The sequence below is a fragment of the Panthera leo genome, chromosome A3, assembly GCF_018350215.1.
Source record: "Panthera leo isolate Ple1 chromosome A3, P.leo_Ple1_pat1.1, whole genome shotgun sequence".
NCBI lineage: Eukaryota > Metazoa > Chordata > Mammalia > Carnivora > Felidae > Panthera > Panthera leo.
Window position 1 is genome coordinate 117,498,671 of NC_056681.1, and position 18,332 is coordinate 117,517,002.

Consider the following 18,332-nt stretch of genomic DNA (forward strand, 5'->3'; position numbering starts at 1 on the left):
AAAACCTTACACTCCGCAATGTTGATGGAAACTGAAAACGGTGCAGCCTTTATGAAAAACAGTAAGGAGGTTTTTCAAGACTTAAAGATAACATTAGCAAGATGGTCCAGCAATGCCACCCTTGGGGATATAATCAAAAGAATTCAAAGCAGTGAAAAGATATGAGCACGCCCTTATACAATACAGCCTTATTCACAATAGCCAAGGGGTGGAAGCAACATAAACGTCCATCAACGGGTATATGGATAAACAAAATGTGTACATACTTACAATGGAACACTATGCGATCTTAAAAAGGGATGCAATTTAAACATACTACAAGCTGCATGAACCTCAGAGACACCATGCTAAATGAAATAAGCCAGTCGCAAAAGGACACATGCTGCATGACTCCACTTATTTGAAGAATCTAAAAGACTCAGAATGATAGAAACAGAAAGTAGAAAGGCAGTTGCCAAGGGCTAGAAGGAAAGGAAACTGGTACTTAATGAGTATAGAGTTTCAGTTTTATAAGATGAAAAAGTTCTAGAAATCTGTTGCAAAACAAGGCAAATATACTCCACACTGTTAAACCGTATACTTAAAAATGGTGAAGATGGTAAATTAAATTTGATGTGTCTTTTACCACAATAAAATAAGCAAGATAGGTTTTTTTTTTTTAATTTTTTTTCAACGTTTTTTATTTATTTTTGGGATAGAGAGAGACAGAGCATGAACGGGGGAGGGGCAGAGAGAGAGGGAGACACAGAATCGGAAACAGGCTCCAGGCTCCGAGCCATCAGCCCAGAGCCTGACGCGGGGCTCGAACTCACGGACCGCGAGATCGTGACCTGGCTGAAGTCGGATGCTCAACCGACTGCGCCACCCAGGCGCCCCGCAAGATAGGTTTTTTATTAAACTTTGGACAGAACAAAAAAGATGGTTTGCAACAAGAATAAATTTTAGACCTACTGATTCAAAGGCAATAATCATGGCATAAGACCTTGGGAAACACGTCCTTTAAGAAAAGGCTGAAGAATAAAAGGGGAGGAGCCATATTTAATAAGAAAAGGAAGGCTAAGTGAAACCTAAAAGAACAAACACAGAGAAGGGAACCTGCAAGTTATTCTATGCTTAACTAAACCCAACTTTATTAACTCACTCATTCAACAATGTTTATAGAATGTAAACAATGTGGTCGGCACTGTTCCAGGTGTTTCTGATACAACAGTGAACAGAGCAAAGATCCTTGCCTTCACGAAACTCTACATGTCAGTGGGGAAAGACGCACAAACAACAAGCGTAATAAATGAGTGCGGTAGACTATTTCTAAGTGTCTCCCAATGGTTCCGGGTATTCACACTCTCGGGTAATTCCTTCCCTGTGTGTGGACTGGACCTAACAGAATATAGAAAACGTGATAAGATGTCACTTCCAAGATCAGGTTATAGAGACTATGACATCTGTCTTGCTCACACACTCTTGATCTCTCCTGCTTGCTTGCTCCGGTGAAGCCAGCTGCCATCTTATGAGCTGCCCTGTGGAGAGGCCTTGCGAAGAGGTGAGGAACTGAGGGCGGTCCCGGCCAACAACCAGCACTGAACCGAGACCCTCAATCCAATGGCCTGGATGGTACTGAATGGTACCAACGGCCACATGAGTGAACTCGGAATGGATCCATCTCCAGTTGAGCCTCGAGGTGACTGCAGCCCTGACCAACACCTTGGGTTCCGCTTCTGAGAGACCCTGAAGCACAGGGTCTACACAGATTCCTGACAAACAAAGACTACGATAATAAATGTGGTTGCTTTAAGCCACTACATTCTGGAACGATTACTTTATGCAGCAACATACATTAACACAACATGTTAATCACGTGGTATGTTAAAAAGAGTTGCAAAAAAAAAAAAGTAGAGCAGAGTAAAGGTGGGGGTGTGTGAGATGTGATTTAAAAATGGGGTGTTACAAAAACTTGCATGTGAATGTTTATAGCAGCATTATTCATAATGGTCAAAAAGTGGAGCAGCTCTTTCTGCCCACGGGTCCTGTCCCCATGCTTTAATAAAACCACCTTTTTGCATCCAAAATAATAATAGTAATAGTCAAAAAGTGGAAACAACTCAAATGTCCATCAACAGGTGAATGGATAAACAAAACGCGGCACGTCTAAAATGGAAAATTACTTAGCCATAAAAAGACATGAACCAGTGATACATGGAAGAATCCCAAACATATCATCCTAAGAAGCCAGTCACAAAAGTCTACATATTGTGCGATACCACCGTATGAAAAGAAAGTTTATACAGAAACAAAGTAGTTTAGTAGTTCCTGGGGTTGGGGTAGGAAAAGGACTACCCATAAATGGGTGTGAGGGATCTTACCGGGGTGAAGGAACCAGTCTCAAACCAGACCATGGTTGCTCAACTTGGTAAACGTATTATAAATCACTGAATTGTACACTTAAAACAGGTGAATTTATGGTTAAGGAAACTATACGTCAAGAAAGCTGCTTTTCAAAAAAACAGGCAGTGTTATTAATACAGGCGTGCAGAGAACAGGACACAAGGGGAAAAACGAAAAGGAAGGGTTCAGCCGTGAGAACATCTAGGGGAAAGAAGGCAGAGGAGGGAAAAGTACACAAAGACCCCAGGGCAGCAGCGCACCTGTGTGTGTGCAGCACAGCAAGGGTGTCAGTGTGGCTGGACTTGAAAAGTTTTAGGTGGGAGAGTGAGAGATGAAGCGGGAGAAGCAAGGATGGGTAGAGGACGGTGGTTACGGCAGCACGTAGGGCCTCTGCACGTCCACGGGAAAGACGTGGGCTTTTGCGACGCGAGAAAGGGAGAAGAGATGAAAGTTGTGCGCAGAGGAGAGATGTGACCTGACTTGCATTTTAAAAAGATCCTACAGGGCATGCCTGGGCAGCACAAACACTAAAACCGGAACGATACAGAGAAGATTAGCATGGCCCCTGGGCAAGGATGACACAAGCTCCTGAAGCGGTCCCCACTTTTATAACTAAATATAAAAACGAAAAGATCCTACAAAGTAGGAAAATTATAAAAAGAGATGATAAAAGGCTCCACACAAGCTAGCTACCGCCAGAGTTACTGACCTCTCTGATCTGACTGGGACACTGACACGTTCTACACTGAAAAGGAGGGGACGCTTGTGTCTCAAAACGTGGCCTCTGTGACCTGCACCAGACCCCAGTCCAGGGGGGCCTGTTATACAGGCAGGTCCTGAAGTTCCACCTCTGATGTGTGAACACCTGGCTCTGAGGACGGGGGAACCAGATGAACATTCAAGTCCCTTCAAACTCTAAATTATGAGAAAGTATGCAGGCAACTAAAACCACGCTTGTCTAGGGAAATGGCTGGGGTTTACTATAAATGAATAGCTCAATTGATTATTTTATTACAGATGAAGTGCTCTTTTTTCCCCATTCTCGAAAATCCTTACCCAGTTGTTTTTTTTCCCAGCATAAATTTCCATGTTCTCTCCATACTGCGGCTCTTCCAGTAACGTCTGATACTCAAACATGAGGCGGGAGCTCTCACGAAGGCGGCTGCACTGGAACTGGTGATACTGTTGCACAAGCTCCTTCACCACAAGCAACAGACATTCAGGATTTGAAGGATTCCAGGAGGCAAGGTTCTGTAGAAGCCATAAATAAAAGACCAGTTGAAAAGGAATTTTCATACACATCCAGCATCCCATCAGCACATCGACACAGAGGAAAACCGTGATGAAAATCTAAGATTACTCTTAATTAGCCATAAACTCAGAACTGAAGTTACAAGGGTCTTTTGAGCTTGGTGACTTCTCCTTGTCTTCTAAAAATCCTTGCAGAAAATGAAGGAGAAATTCCATTAGAAGGAGGCACAGACAGTAAAGTGTGAAGCCGGGTAGTAACAAAATGAGAAACGTAGATACCCTAGAAGATCATCATTTTAGCCCTGGGAGACTTAATTTCCTCTTATTCTTTTACAATTTTATTTTTTTTCAATCTGCACATAAATTCAGCATTATATGCTTAACATCATTCAACCCAGATCCACAGACCATCTGCATCTATGCCAGATATAAATAAATGTTCCGTAAACACTGGAACCCCACAGAAACACAAGCACACCGATGATGGTTTGGTCTGGAAATGATAGGAACGGAGTAGGGAAAAGGGAAAATAAGTTAGGAAATACAAGGTTGAGAGAGAGAAAGGAAATGGCTGTGAGAGCTGACGACAAGGAAAGGAGCTGGGAATGGGGAGAGATTTGGTAAGCATGCAGTCCTTGTTAAGCTCACATTCATTCATTCATTCATTCAACAACAGCTATCAGATGCCTATTATTAAGCTTCAGCCACTGTTCTAGGCAGTAAAGAAAACAAACCAAGCCCTTGCTCTCCAGAAGCTTACATTTTAGAGGGCCAAAATAAGCAACAAACAATGAACTACATCAGATAGTAATAAATGCTACTGAGGACCAAACAGCATGTATCTCGGAAGCCTAGTGAAGGGAGTGACACAAGGAGAAAGAGGTGATCAGCTTGTGTGAAATGGTGCTGACACAGTGAGTTAGGAGGTCTGAGAGTTGACTGTAAGGTCCAGTGACACACCCATCAACAGCGTCCTCAAAAAGCACTCTTTGGTGAGGTAAAGTACGACTGTCAAGCATTTAAGAGAGAATGGGTAGAAAGTGCACATAGCTAGTATAGACAATTCAAACTGGTAACTAGGGAGGAGTGTGGGGTCAAGGGAAAGTTCTGCTCAGATGTTTGTAGCCTGCTGGAATGTCCGTGTAGAAAAAGGGGGGGGGGGCATTAAGGGGCTGGGTGCAGAAGAGCAAGAGGGAAGAAAGCCAACAGGTAGATAAGGATGGGATCTCTAAGAGGACTGGCTTTAGAAATGAGCACAGAGAGCCCATCCATAGGAACAGGAGGAAAAGACAAGTGAAGGAGGAGGAGCACAGGTAGGTTGTTGTGTGAGGTGACAGGAGCTTGGGGCCAACTTCTCTCCTTAGAGCTTATATGTTCTCCTTGAAACACGAAGGATGGTCACCAGCTGGGAGTTAGGAAGAAGGAAATGATGTTGGAAGTTTGAGAAGGAAGTGTGAACCAGTCATTTGGAAGAGTCATTCAGAAGAATAAATGGACTGGAAAAATGTAGGAGGAATTCCAGACAGCACTAAAAGCCCCACTGGGGTTAGAGGTACAGTTTTTAAGTGAGACAAATTAGCATAAATTTCGTTGCCTGGGTGCAAAGGTGGAGTGAGAGGAATTTAGATTTAACAAAGCTTGGGACCTTGCCAGAAAAGCACAATAGAAAGGAAGAGAGGCAAAAGATCTGAGAGGGTTTGCAAAAGAATGATTACAATTATGGACCATGGCTGTTAAGTCAGGAAAAGGCCAAGCAAGTCTGTAAGGGAGGTGGGTTAGTGAAAGGGTGGCAGGACCAACGGTCCTGCGTTTCGTGGGTCATTAGGTATCATCACACGGGGAAAGGCTTACTAATAAATAGGGAAGATACATAAGCTTGAACTAGGGCTACTGCAACTCCAAGGACAGTAAGCAGAATGAGAATGACAAATGAAATAAAAGCCTGGTAGGCTGGTGCTCATTAGGGTGAGGTTTGCTCCTCCAATTAGGTCAATCAGTAGGTGTCCGGCAGTAACACTGGCAGTTAATCCCACAGCCGGTGCTACTGGCTGAATGAACACTAATGGTCTTGATACCTACTAACATAGGAACGAATAGAAGAGTTGCTGGAGATGAAACACTAAAAAGATTGAACTGGAAGGATGGGAGGTATGGTCAGAGGATAGGATGGTTGCAACTGGGAGAACAGAGATGAATCTGTTAACTGGTACTGACAAGGTATGGAGTACTACCGAGAGTGTGCCTGGCTCGAAGAATCCTTTATGTGAATATTAAATCATATATTTGGGGAATTTGGGGAAAAGGGAATGCTACCGATTTCCTTGGTATTGGTAGCAGCACCGAAGAGCAAGAAAAACACCTCCCGTACCTCCAGATTCTGTTTCAAGTGGGATAATCTCAGGTGTGTCTGGGGTATTGGGGTGTTTGTTTTAATCACAGCTTCCCGGGTGATTCGAATGCACAAGAAAGGCTGAGGACCACTGACTTGGAGGAAAAAGAATTACAGAAGAGGTTGCAGGTATCTAGGACTCTACTGATAACAGACCATGTTAATACCCCAAAACACTCAATCTCCAGAAATCTAGAAATTTAGCATCAAGAAAGAGAATACATATTATACTATGAATGTTCAATAAGTGATAATTATATAGCTTGCCAAGTGCTATATAAATTCTCAGAACTTTTCATACGTTCAAGTTAATCCACATGACCACCTTACAAGTTATATTAACCACTTTACACATGAGGCAAAAAGTAGTTTAATATCTTGTCCAAGGTCAAAGAGCTATTAAACAATAAATCAAGTTGAATTTCAAACTTAAGCAATTTGGCTCCAAGTCCCTGCTTAAGTACTACACCAGAGGTCCTTACACATTTTGGTCTTGGAAACCTTTTACACTCTTTAAAAAAAAAGTCCTGAGAACACCAAAGAGCTTTTGTTTATATGAGTTATAGGGATCACATTTACTATATTAAATATGAAAACCGAGAAATTTTAAAAATATTTATTAATTCATGTTAAAATAACAAACCTACTACATGTTAACATAAAAAAACATTTTTTAAAGAAATCACTATGATTTCAAAAAAAAAACAGAGCATGGCATTGTTTTATATTCTTGCAAATCTCTTTAATGTCTGGCTTAATAAAAGAGCTGAATTCTCATACCTGCTTTTACATTCAATGTTGCGATATGTTGTTTTGGCTGAAATATATGAAAAAAATCCAACCTCACTCGAATATGTACTTTAAAAAGAGAGGAGTATTTTAATAGCCTTGACAAATAATTCTGGATATATTCTTCTTGGATACTATACCAAAACTCAACAAGTGGTAGTTTCTTAAAGGTTAGTTACAATGTGGAATCTGAAACTATATTCATAAATGTTTCATACTCTTACATCAAATTCCATCCATCTATCCTGCACTTTAAACATATCATTTACTTATATATGATTTTGTACCATCATGATGTGGTCATTTAGAAAATACTGATTCACTGAGTTACGTAAATCTTCCAAACTGTGACACGTTTCATTTATATAATACCAAACAGTCACATTCATTAATACCATAACTAATCTCACCAGAAAAGTCTATCAAAAGAAAAAAAAAAAAGTAAAGAAATGCATCCTTTAAAAGGATAACAATTAATCTGGTCTACTAAATGGGTTGATTTACAGGCACTAAATGACAATGGGGAAATCACAAAATGCTCTTTTATTTACAGGATAGATAGGTCTTAAGGGAAGTTCAAATAAAGACTTGATGAACAGAAGAAAAGTAAGATCTTCAGCATCATACAGTGAATGAAAGGCAGCCCTAACTATGAACTGATTTGATAAGAAGAGTACAAAGTCTTCACTGGCAAATCTCTTGACTTCAAGATTCTGAAAATTCCTTTTGAGCTACTCAAGAACACAAAGTACCAATAGGATAAAACAACACAGTATAAAACTTAAAATGATCAGTATGTAGCTTGCTGTGCATTTCCTCCAGAGATCATCATTAAACATTAATAGGAAAAATATGCAACCTTCCATTTCTTGGTCAAGTAGTCAAGTCCCTATTCAAGGACAAAAAGAAAAAACTTTAGTTACTTCAACTTCTATTTTTTTCAATTCTATCATTTTCTTTAGCTGTTTGGCAAGTTACAAGCCTATATCCCACAATAAAGAAGAAGAAGAAGAAGAAGAAGAAGAAGAAGAAGAAGAAGAAGAAGAAGAAGAAGAAGAAAAGAAGGAGGAGGAGGAGAAGGAGAAGGAGAAGAAGAAGAAGAAGAGGAAGAGGAAGAGGAGGAGGAGGAGGAGGAGGAGGAGGAGGGGGGGGAGGAGGAGGAGGAGGAGGAAGAAGAAGAAGAAGAAGAAGAAGAAGAAGAAGAAGAAGAAGAAGAAAAAGAAGAAGAAGAAGAAGAAGAAAGAAAGAAAAATTCTAAAAGCATCTAAACTGGCAAACATCTCTTACCAATTTCAATTCATGTCAAGTAATTCAACCTAATTGTTAAATGCATAAAGATATGCCAACAAGTCCCTTTCCATTAAAATATAATCTCCCAATGCATGGAGATGCATTTGACCTCTTTGGCCGTTCAGTGCATACTTCACCGTGAAATGACTTAGCCAAAAAACATCCTCATCAGGGGAGGTAAAGATAGGCTCAACAAGATAAAAATCCTCCCATTATTGCTATATGACCATTTTTACTTAGGTAATTTGTGGTTAGAACCACTTTGTTTAGAAGAGGAGAACACAGAAAATATTACAAGATTGCGATCACTTCCTAACTCTAGGACATATTTTTTAAATGGTCTAACAATGGAGGATGTTGGCGCTTTCCACTCTCTTGAGTCAAGTTAGATGTCCAAAGGTTTCTTCAGGGAAGTGTGCAGGCCAGCACTTGGGAACAGGGGCTAGGTGGATGGTGCAGTCGAGGCATAAATTAAGAGGCCTCTTTAGAAAAAAGAGAAATAGGTATGTCTATATATATACATATTATATATATATACCTATATATATTATGTATATATATATAGGTATATATATATATAATATATATAGGTATATATATATAATATGTATATATAATATGTATAATTCTATGTATACTAAGTTCTTATTCTACTTACTTTTGGTAATGCATGAAAGAAAAAATCTGAAATGAGGATGGTCATGAAGAGTAAGCATAGGACACATACTACCAAAGAAAAGAGAAAAGAGATATCAAAAATGAGGAATGAGGGGTGCCTGGGTGGCTTAGCCTGTTAAACAGACAACTCTTGATTTTGGCTCAGGTCACAATCTCACCGTAGTTTGAGTCTCACATCCGCCTGTGAGCTGACAGCACAGAGCCAGCTTGGGATTCTCTCTCTCCCTCTCTCTATGCCCCTCCCCTGCTCACGCTCTAAATAAATAAACAAACAAACTTTTAAAAAATGAGGAATGAAAACCCCATTAGAAAAAAGCAATAAAACACAATGAAAGTAAACAGACAAAAGCAGAGAATTAACTACTATTATGACACTTTATTCACTCTCACTAAATACTGATGAAGCAGCTCAGGGAAGGTGTGATGTCAGTTCTTTTTAAAGACAGGTTAACCAGAGAGGCTGGCTAACTCTGGTAATACTCAGGGGCGGACAGTGACAGTGCAGAATGTAAATCTGCCAATCCTCTCTTCAGTTCCCTGAAACATCGGCTGCTAACCAAACAGTTCGCACCTGCCTCTCTATAGCCGTGACCCATCTCACACCTGGTGCTAATTCTGGATTCCCTACTTTGGCTCCCCTGCTGGGGCTGCCAGATGTGAGAGATGTTCCTGCTCATGGGACCCTCAACCATCTCACATTTCTCTCTCATCAACACACTCCACCGCACATGTATACTCCCAAACCAATGGCTCCACGACCTTGAACATGCCCAACAAATCCTCAGTTCCTTGTCAGCTTCCTTATGTCAGCAACACAGTGATGGATACTGTTTTTGGAGGCCTAGCTCACCCTCAATTCACATCTCACTGAAAACATGGCTTCTCAGCCATACTGAGGCAAATTCAGACACATCAATCAATGAAAATAGTTGGGAAACGATGTGCTAAAGTTCATATCTTTGGGGGGATAAAGGAGAAAAATAAGCAAATTAGCAAATGAGCCCTGGGGCCCATCACTGCCTAATAATGGAAAGAAAAGAAATTGAAGGGGAATTTTTTTTCTTTAAAAACAAAAATCTTATAACGAAAAATTTCCATTAATAAAGGAATTACCTGACACTTCATACTACAAAATTTTGCGCTGTCTGGCAATCAGATAAAATGGAGATCAAAACTGATTGACAGCATATGAAAAGCATGCAACCTTATTAATAATCAAAGAAATGTAATATTCCTGGGTTCTTTTTTGTTAACTAACTTTTCGTTGAAAAAAATAATATATACACATGGTAAAAGAAACAGCACTTTTCCAATAGCATAAAAGAGTATCAACAACAAAAGTTAAGTCTCCCTCACAACTTATAGATTTCCCCAAGTAGATTTCCCCATTCCCCAAGTAGACTACTCTTATCCCCCAGAAAAAGCAACACTGGGACTGTGTAAGGCACCAACATTTGGCCCTTCTTGGGTATTTCTAGATCACCTCTAGCTCTGCTACCGCTGCACCTTCTCCCCCACTCTCTTAGGCTACATACCCTAGCTCCCCTGGTTCAACTAGCTTCCCTTGAATCAGCTGTTAATGTGAACTCAGTAGCCTGACTTTTACTCCAAGATGGGTCCTTGGTCCCATAAATTGTTTCTTGCTCTCTCATGGGACTCATGATTCGGCCAGCCCATCACTTTTTAAGCAACCAGCTAACGCTAGTGAGGATGCAGTTTAATGGACACTTTCACACATGAGAGTGAAAATTGATATAAGCAGTTTCATTCTCAAAACCCCCTAGAAGTCCTATTTCTGGGAATCTAAGAAAAAAAAATAAGGGGAAAGTATCATAGGCAAAAAATGTACAGTCATTTAAAATATCATGCAACTGCAAATAACCTACATGCCTGATAATAACAGTTGAAAAACTGTTATAGTCATTCAAAGGAATACGCACCCAGTATGTTTACAAATACTATGCAAGAGCACAGAAAATACTATTAAATACTGGCAAAATATTAAATGAAGACAGATACAAAACTACATATACATTAAGATCTTAACTTGATTGTCCCCATCCCCTCCTAAGCCCCTACACACCAAAAACCACCTGTGCATAAAAAAATTATTTAGAAGAAATGTTAACAACTGATGTCTACAGCTGGGAGCTATTTAGAAGAGTTCTTTTTTCCTTCTTCTAAATGTTCTATACTTTCCAAATTTATATAAATGTGTGTATATGGGGCGCCTTGGTGGCTCAGTCGGTTAAGCTGCCAACTTCAGCTCAGGTCATGATCTCGCGGTCCGTGAATTCGAGCCCCGCGTCAGGCTCTGTGCTGACAGCTCAGAGCCTGGAGCCTGTTTCAGATTCTGTGTCTCCCTCTCTCTCTGCCCCTCCCCTGTTCATGCTCTGTCTCTCTCTGTCTCAAAAATAAATAAACATTAAAAAAAATTTTTTTAAATAAATAAACGTTAAAAAAAAATAAAAAAATTAAATAAATGTGTGTATGTGCACATAAATAACACATGCACGTATTTTCATAATGGAAAACTACAAATTTGAAACAGTAGGGGTGCCCATGTGGCTCAGTCGGTTAAGGGGTCTGACTCGTGGTTCCAGGTCAGGTCATGATCTCACGGGTCATGGGTTCGAGCTTTCCATCAAGCTCCATGCTGACAGTGCAGAGCCTGCTTGGGATTATTCTCTGTCTCCCTCTCTCTCTGCTCCTCCCCTGCTTGCTCACTATCCCTCTCTTACTCAAATAACTAAACATTAAAAAAAATAGATTAATATACTTCAAATATCTCATTTCAAACTGTCTCCAATCTCAAGTTGAAGCAATTCCACTTGCCATTTACAAATTTTATGAGGTCAGACTTCAATTGTCTCTTTTTATCAACTCAAAGTTACCCAGTTCCACAGCCTTCTGGAGAACAAATCTTGCATCGCTTAACCCTAGATAAATATGCTTTAAGTAACCTTGAACTGTTTCTTAAATTCCAAACCTCACACAACATTTCCAGAAAGCTACTGCAATATGCTATAATGTAATGGCAACAGTTGTAGGAATTCATTATGCTTCTCTCAACCAAAACTCTTTTGTGTTAACATTCCTCTGAATGGAAGTCTTAGGAAATGACCGGTGACATTTTACATTTCTAACAAGAACTGTAACTGGACAGCATGAATTTTTAAAATATCACTTCATCTAGGGGATACAAAAGATAGAAATAAATCTTCTAACTGACCTATTTGTAAGAGGACCACATATTATCAAAAATGAATGTCTACACTGTGTACAATAGCTCCCGTAACACATCACCTAAAATGACTTAAATGAAATTATTTTAAACTTTGTTTAGACTTTTTTTAAAATACAGCAACTTCTTAAAGTAGAGTTAACATAGCATGACGTTTAAGGGTGGGTGACAGGGAAGCTGAATTAAGGGAACTCTGGGACTACACAGAGCAAGTCTACTTCTACCTGCATAGAACTACCCTTATAATCACGCGGCTAACAAAAAAGACAACACAGCACTCACAAGCGTATCCCTTACAGTTAACTTGTAGTTCCTGTTTAACTTCTATCTTTTGAGAAAATTCACGCGTTAAGAACAAAACGGGGTAGGTGGTAGGGGAGAGTACCCTGCAGTTGCATTCTGTTCCACTAAAATTTGTAGGGTACCACAAAAATAAATATTGGTAAGGCAAAAAATTAAATAGGGTCATTTTGTAATCCTCAGTGGCTTTATTTTCAAATACTCTAATAATTATCTTCATCCTTATAAGCAGGGCCTATGGAGTCTGAGATTTGAGATTGTTGCCATGATATTTGAAGTTGTTGTTAATGACGGTCTCTGAAAACTCAATGGGTTCTGGGAAGTACAGAAGAGCTAACTGAAAAGATACAAATCTCTGACATCCAAATGAACAGGTAAGGAGACAACCAATATAAGACCATTTCTGGAGTTAATATGAGCTTTAAAAGATACTCCTAGAAACAGATTACATCTTCATATCTACTTAGGAACTGTATATGACAAGAAAATTGAATATACACTGGTGAAACAAGGTGACGGTGCCACCTGTATTCAGGGGCTACTGAGGGAGGAGGAGAAGGCACTCCAGACCTTTTAAATCCTGCTTTAACCAGAACACCGCTACCATTCTGGTTTTTGTTTGGTTTGTTTGGGTTGGGTTGGGTTTGGCTCTGGCTTTGGTTTTGTTGAAGTTTTACCTAAGACATCATCTGAAAAAAATACTGCTGGGAAAATGGGTCTCATCTAATACACAGTAAATACTTTAGTGAAATCTCATGCTCCTTTTGCTCGTCCTATCTGTGACCATCTTCATCTTGATACCAGAATCCCTGATAAGAGGAAGCCAGAGAAGCCAGACCCATTAGATGACTTGGAGGACCCACAAGAAGAGGTGCTGAAGGAAAGCATTTTCTCTAGTTTAAGACATCAGCCCCAAGTCTCAATTAATGTACAAATACACAGCTCATGCTTAGAGTAAAAGGGATTTGTCACCTTAAATCATACATATCTTGATAATAAGCAAAATGGAATTGGTATCTTTTCAAAAACTCTAATCTATTTGGGTCATCCATGAAAGCTTCTGGCTGTGATTTCTCCCTCAGCTTTCTCTAGAGCTCTCCAAGGTTCTGACCTGCCTCTCAACCAAAATCCAACTTCCCTGAATTCTTTTTTTTTTTTTTTAACTTTTTGTGACCTAGGATCTTTCTAAAAGGGCTTTTTTGTTGCCCTGCAGGATAAAATACAGCAGTCCATTCCCTGGCTTACAATCAATAAAACCTCCTGGCTACTAATGGTAAAGTGATCCTGACTGTGCATCAGTACAGAACAGGGCCAATACGTATCTTTAAGAAGGACAAAGGTAAAGTCCTGAACAAAATCCACAATTAACCTTAGTAGCTGAAAAATCACTTTTCCATGTGATTTCCCCAGTGATAGAATTGCCAGACTCATAATAGAAAAAAAAGCAAAACGAGGAATCTTAAATCTGAACTTTGAAATGCCATTCAATAGGCAGCCCCACCCACAGTTGATAGGTAAGCAAAACTTCCAATTAACAGAGGACGTCTGGGGAATCTTCAAACATCTACAACGAAATGACCTATCAGTGCATCACACCAGAATTTTCTATCATCCCAATTTTGTGCTTGGGTGTCAAAATGGTGCACTTGACTTATTTAGTTTCTTCCACAGGTAAACATGCTTTTAATCTAAAATATACAATAATATCTAAAATTAGATATTTGGCTCCATTTAGAAAATTCAAAAAATTATCCCTTCTTGCCCATCAGAAATTACTGTAAAATTACCTGTCAACTTTTCTTAAAAGGTGACCAGCATGCAGGCCCAGGTCATGTTGAAGTATCCCTTCACATAGGTTTCTATGGCCAGCCTGCACACTTCTAAGTTCTGTTTCTTTGGAAAGAAAGTACTGTTTCTTTGGAATTGGAGGTAGATAGATGATAGGAAACAAGGGTTGGAGGGAACAGGGGAGGGAAGGAATCTCAAGCCACATCCCTTGGCCCAGCCTTCCTTTTTATTAAGAGGAAGAAAACAGAGAGCAGATTCCTTTCTAGCTTAGAAACCCCCTTAGGTGCAATAGAGTTGAAAAGAAGGGACAGAGTACTGTCCACAGAACCTTTCCCAGCCTTTCTTCTCTCAATAGTATAATCACTTAAAGAATAGTAATGGTAGCTTTTCCCTGACATCTTGAATATAAAGAGCTAAGACTGGGAACACTAACATCACTGAATAGAAGCACTTTGGAGAATACGGACTTGAATAATAACTAAATCCACTCTAGCAAGGTGCTACCTTTAAATATAAAATCAAATCTATTGGGAGCTAATATGCTCAAGTTTTATACTCACTGTTGATCAAAAAAGTATGAATAAGTAATATTATTATTAAGTTCAATTTTGCATAAAATGCCAGTGTAAATAAACCCTAAGCACTAAAAATCCTTTTGTGTGGCCAACAAAGTGTTTTAAAAGAATTTAAATTTAAATTCCTTTAAGCTGAGCACACATCCAGCTCACCAAGACCCCAACAATCTCACACACATACACACACACACACACACACACACACACACACACACAAACCTCTGTGGCCCAAATTAGTTGTGCCCCTGAAATGAATGTTGCTATTTACCTGAGTCACTAACACCACACCCCTTCTCAATCGACGTTACTCAATTCTAAGAATAAAAGGCAACACCGCAATGGCAGAAAGAAAATTGGCAAATGTGATTTCTAACTTAATTCAAATTGTTTTTCCTGGGGATGTATTTAAATTGTCCAGGTTGCTCGAATATCATCCAGGGATGTGATTTTGAAGGAGACAGCTTGTTACTGGTTTTCCTGGCTGTACTACAAGAAACAACAGTGTGAGCTTATTTTAAGTTAATGTGTGCTTCTGTGTTTCTTTACAAGAAATTAACTGCAATCATCTAGTTAAAGCAAACACTTTGTTAGGGTTTCGTTTTTCATCAGAAAATGTCTTCAGGAGTCTTTTAAACTTAGAAGATTAAGAATCCCAACTTCTGCTTTTAGATTTTAGGCTTGAAGCAAATTATTTACATCACAGGGAAAGATCATTCAAGCCTAGTGATCCTTTGTGGCACTGTGTTTTTTAGCCATACATGAGCCACAATATCCTAGGAGTCCTATCCATTCTCCCAAATCAAAACAGTAATCCTTTGCCTGCCTCAGCCAGAACCAGACCTCGGGGTCAATTCTCATTTCTTTCCAGCTATGATAGTCACAAGGAGACCCATAGGAATGGGCAGTATGGAACAAAAACAGAACAAAGAGCTTCAACCAAGTTATTTTTAACTAGAGAAACACCTGCAGGCTCTGACACCTGGCTTCTGACCCCTGCCCTAGAGGATTTCCCTAGCTGGACTTGGCCTCTGGGCTACAATGATTTATATTATACAACTGTTTCTCCTGACCTTAGCTGAGCTTCCAGGACTGAATTCCAGACCTACGGACTTGCCAGATACTCCTCTTCTTAGTCAAAATCCCAGTCTTGGACCTTCCTGGCCAGTGGTCTTAAAGTCACCAGTTGTCCTAGTAACACAATTTTTGTGTAAAAGACTAGAGGAAACGTCAGCTAAAAAAGAAGCTACCCCAAGCCCTTCTTCTTATACCAGCCACAAGCAGCTAAAAGAAAGAAAAAAACGATTCAAAGTAACACCGACCAAATGAAAAGACAGCCACAAAATATAATACATGGGGTAGGAGAAGCTTTCAGTATCTTTATCCTTCCCCCTAAAAACTCTACCTCTTAGCCCATATAATGGGCTAATATAATGGGTCCATATAATGTCCTTGTTCTAAATCCACATTTAGAAGACATGTATTGTTTGATGTCCAACACCCATTTCCCTCCTTTTGGTAACACAAGTTTCCTTTGGGAAACCACTCCTCCCCATTCTCAGGCATGGGTTTTGAGTAAGAACCTCCACTCCAAGCTCCATGGGTCCTGACCGCCTAACCCTATCAACATTTCCTACGCACTTAGCACCTACATTTGATTCAACTATGGGCACATATCCAATCAAACCCAGTGAGATAAATGAAGACATCAGTTGAGACTTCCGAGAAATAAAAGCGTTCTTTCCTTCCGCAGTAGGAGAATATAAAGTCTGAACCGGAGTAACAACTCTGTATTCACAAGGGAAGGGACTGAGCTGCTGGATGGACATGGAGACTAAGAATAAAGTCAGCACAGTGAAAGGCAGAGCAGAAAAGAAACAGAAACAGAAAGAAACTAGGTCCTGAAATTACATTATTTCAGCCATTGGACCAAGCCTTATCTGAAGCCCACCTTTGGTCTTTTAAGTTCTGTAAGCCAATGGATTCCCTTTATTGTTTAAGCCAGCTTCAATCAGATTTTCTGTGAAAGAGCAAGAAGAGAAGGAAAAAGTGAGAAGAGGGGGGAGGAATAAAAGAAAGCTGATACATCATAACACCGTATCTCCATCTTACCTCCTCCAGGAGAAAAGAACAGAGGAAGAGGTACATGAACTCTTATGAGGCCATATAACTATTCAAGAGATCTTTAAGCCCAAAGTATTGACTCAGTTTGGGTCTGATGTTTTCTGCCAGAGAAAAAAGTTAAGTAGCTCCTTATGTTATTTGCAGAAAAATCTATGTAGAGGGTTTAATCTATTTCCACTAAGCCAATAATGATTACAATCATTTCTCTTAGGGGAAAAATAATAAAAGGGAAGGAAGGAGGGAAAGATGGAAGACTCTACCCTTGTATATTACAACTCATTCAAAGAAATCAAGTTAAAATGGACCTGAGGTAGAGCTTTTCACACACCAGTCAGGTATTGGATTGGGGTGGGGGGAGGGGGGAATAAAGTGAGACTTCTTGTAGAAGCCAACAGTCCCGCTGAAGGGCATAGAAGAGAAAAATGAGCAACTGTTCTAGACCAGATAAAGACGCTCTGGTTACTGACGTGTATTCGGAGGTTGTATCTGACAAGCAGCAGCATGTCACTTCCTCAGCACTGAGCTTAGAGAGGAGGTCTTCTCTGGCTTCATGGTCCTGTGCCCAGGAGATATTTCTACCTTCCCTCCAGTTGACTGAAACATAACCAGCACGTACGAACTGTACTATGGCAGCTCATGAATGCTGGCTCCGTGCCAAGCTTGAAATGTGCACCTTTGACCAGTAAGCCTTTACATCTTTTGCACACGTTCTCTCTCCAGAGACACGAAAACAGGGCCCCCACAAAGCAGCCACAGTGACTGCCTCTGAACCATTTGTAAACTGAGCAATACACAGCAATTACTCAGTTGTATCAATTTTCCCTTTCTTAAACTCACCATCCCTCTCTAGCCCCCAAAGCCATTCCTCATCAGTCCTTTCAAAGCTGTGGTGTCCCTCACAGCCAACTAAAGAAAAGCATCTGTTTCAAATGCGCCATCCAAACAGCCATCCCTGGACCTCAATTATTTAATCACGTGTACCCTTCCAATGAAATGCCTCAAGAATCTTAACAAAGCCCTAACATACAGAGCTACCAATTTCTAATGCCAACAGCTCACTACCATCCAACAGAATGAGGCTCTTTTTACCCCTAAATACCATTTTTAAAAATTCCTTTAACAGAGGGCTATCAATACACAATCTTCATTGACCAAGAAAGCCTGATATCTACCTACAACTGTAGCTCTCATCCTGGTTATCATCAGAGTAACCATGGAGGCATCTGAAAAAGACAGATTTTTGGGTCCTACCCGCTGAGACACTGATTCAGCAGACCTGGAATGATACATACTCCCTGGCCCTAGAAAATTTGTTTCGTGATTTTTGGAGCCACATTCAGGCATTCCAATGCAAGGCAGAAACCAGAAAATCTGATCATCTTTCTGATGAGTTCTCTCCCTGAGATCAAAGACCCAAGTAATTTCACATAAACTCATTAGGCCTTCACATAAGATCCACTGCCTAAATGATGGCAAAATGCTCCATCCACTAAAGTTTTCCATTCAAGTTGCCTCACACATTTCC

At 40.0% G+C, this 18,332-nt stretch overlaps 1 protein-coding gene and 1 pseudogene across 6 annotated transcripts in view; one reads left to right on the forward strand and one right to left on the reverse strand.

Moving 5' to 3' along the window:
• The window catches only part of BABAM2 (BRISC and BRCA1 A complex member 2), a 393,896-nt gene that overhangs the window by 270,867 nt on the left and 104,697 nt on the right, over nucleotides 1–18,332 (reverse strand). For all 6 annotated transcript variants that reach the window (XM_042933377.1, XM_042933374.1, XM_042933375.1 and 3 more), the window contains one exon: nucleotides 3,439–3,633. In XM_042933377.1, the coding sequence (XP_042789311.1) occupies nucleotides 3,439–3,519 (81 nt within the window). In that variant the 5' untranslated portion in view covers nucleotides 3,520–3,633. The remainder of the gene's footprint in view (nucleotides 1–3,438; nucleotides 3,634–18,332) is intronic.
• Nucleotides 2,890–2,990, forward strand: LOC122216698 (annotated as a pseudogene).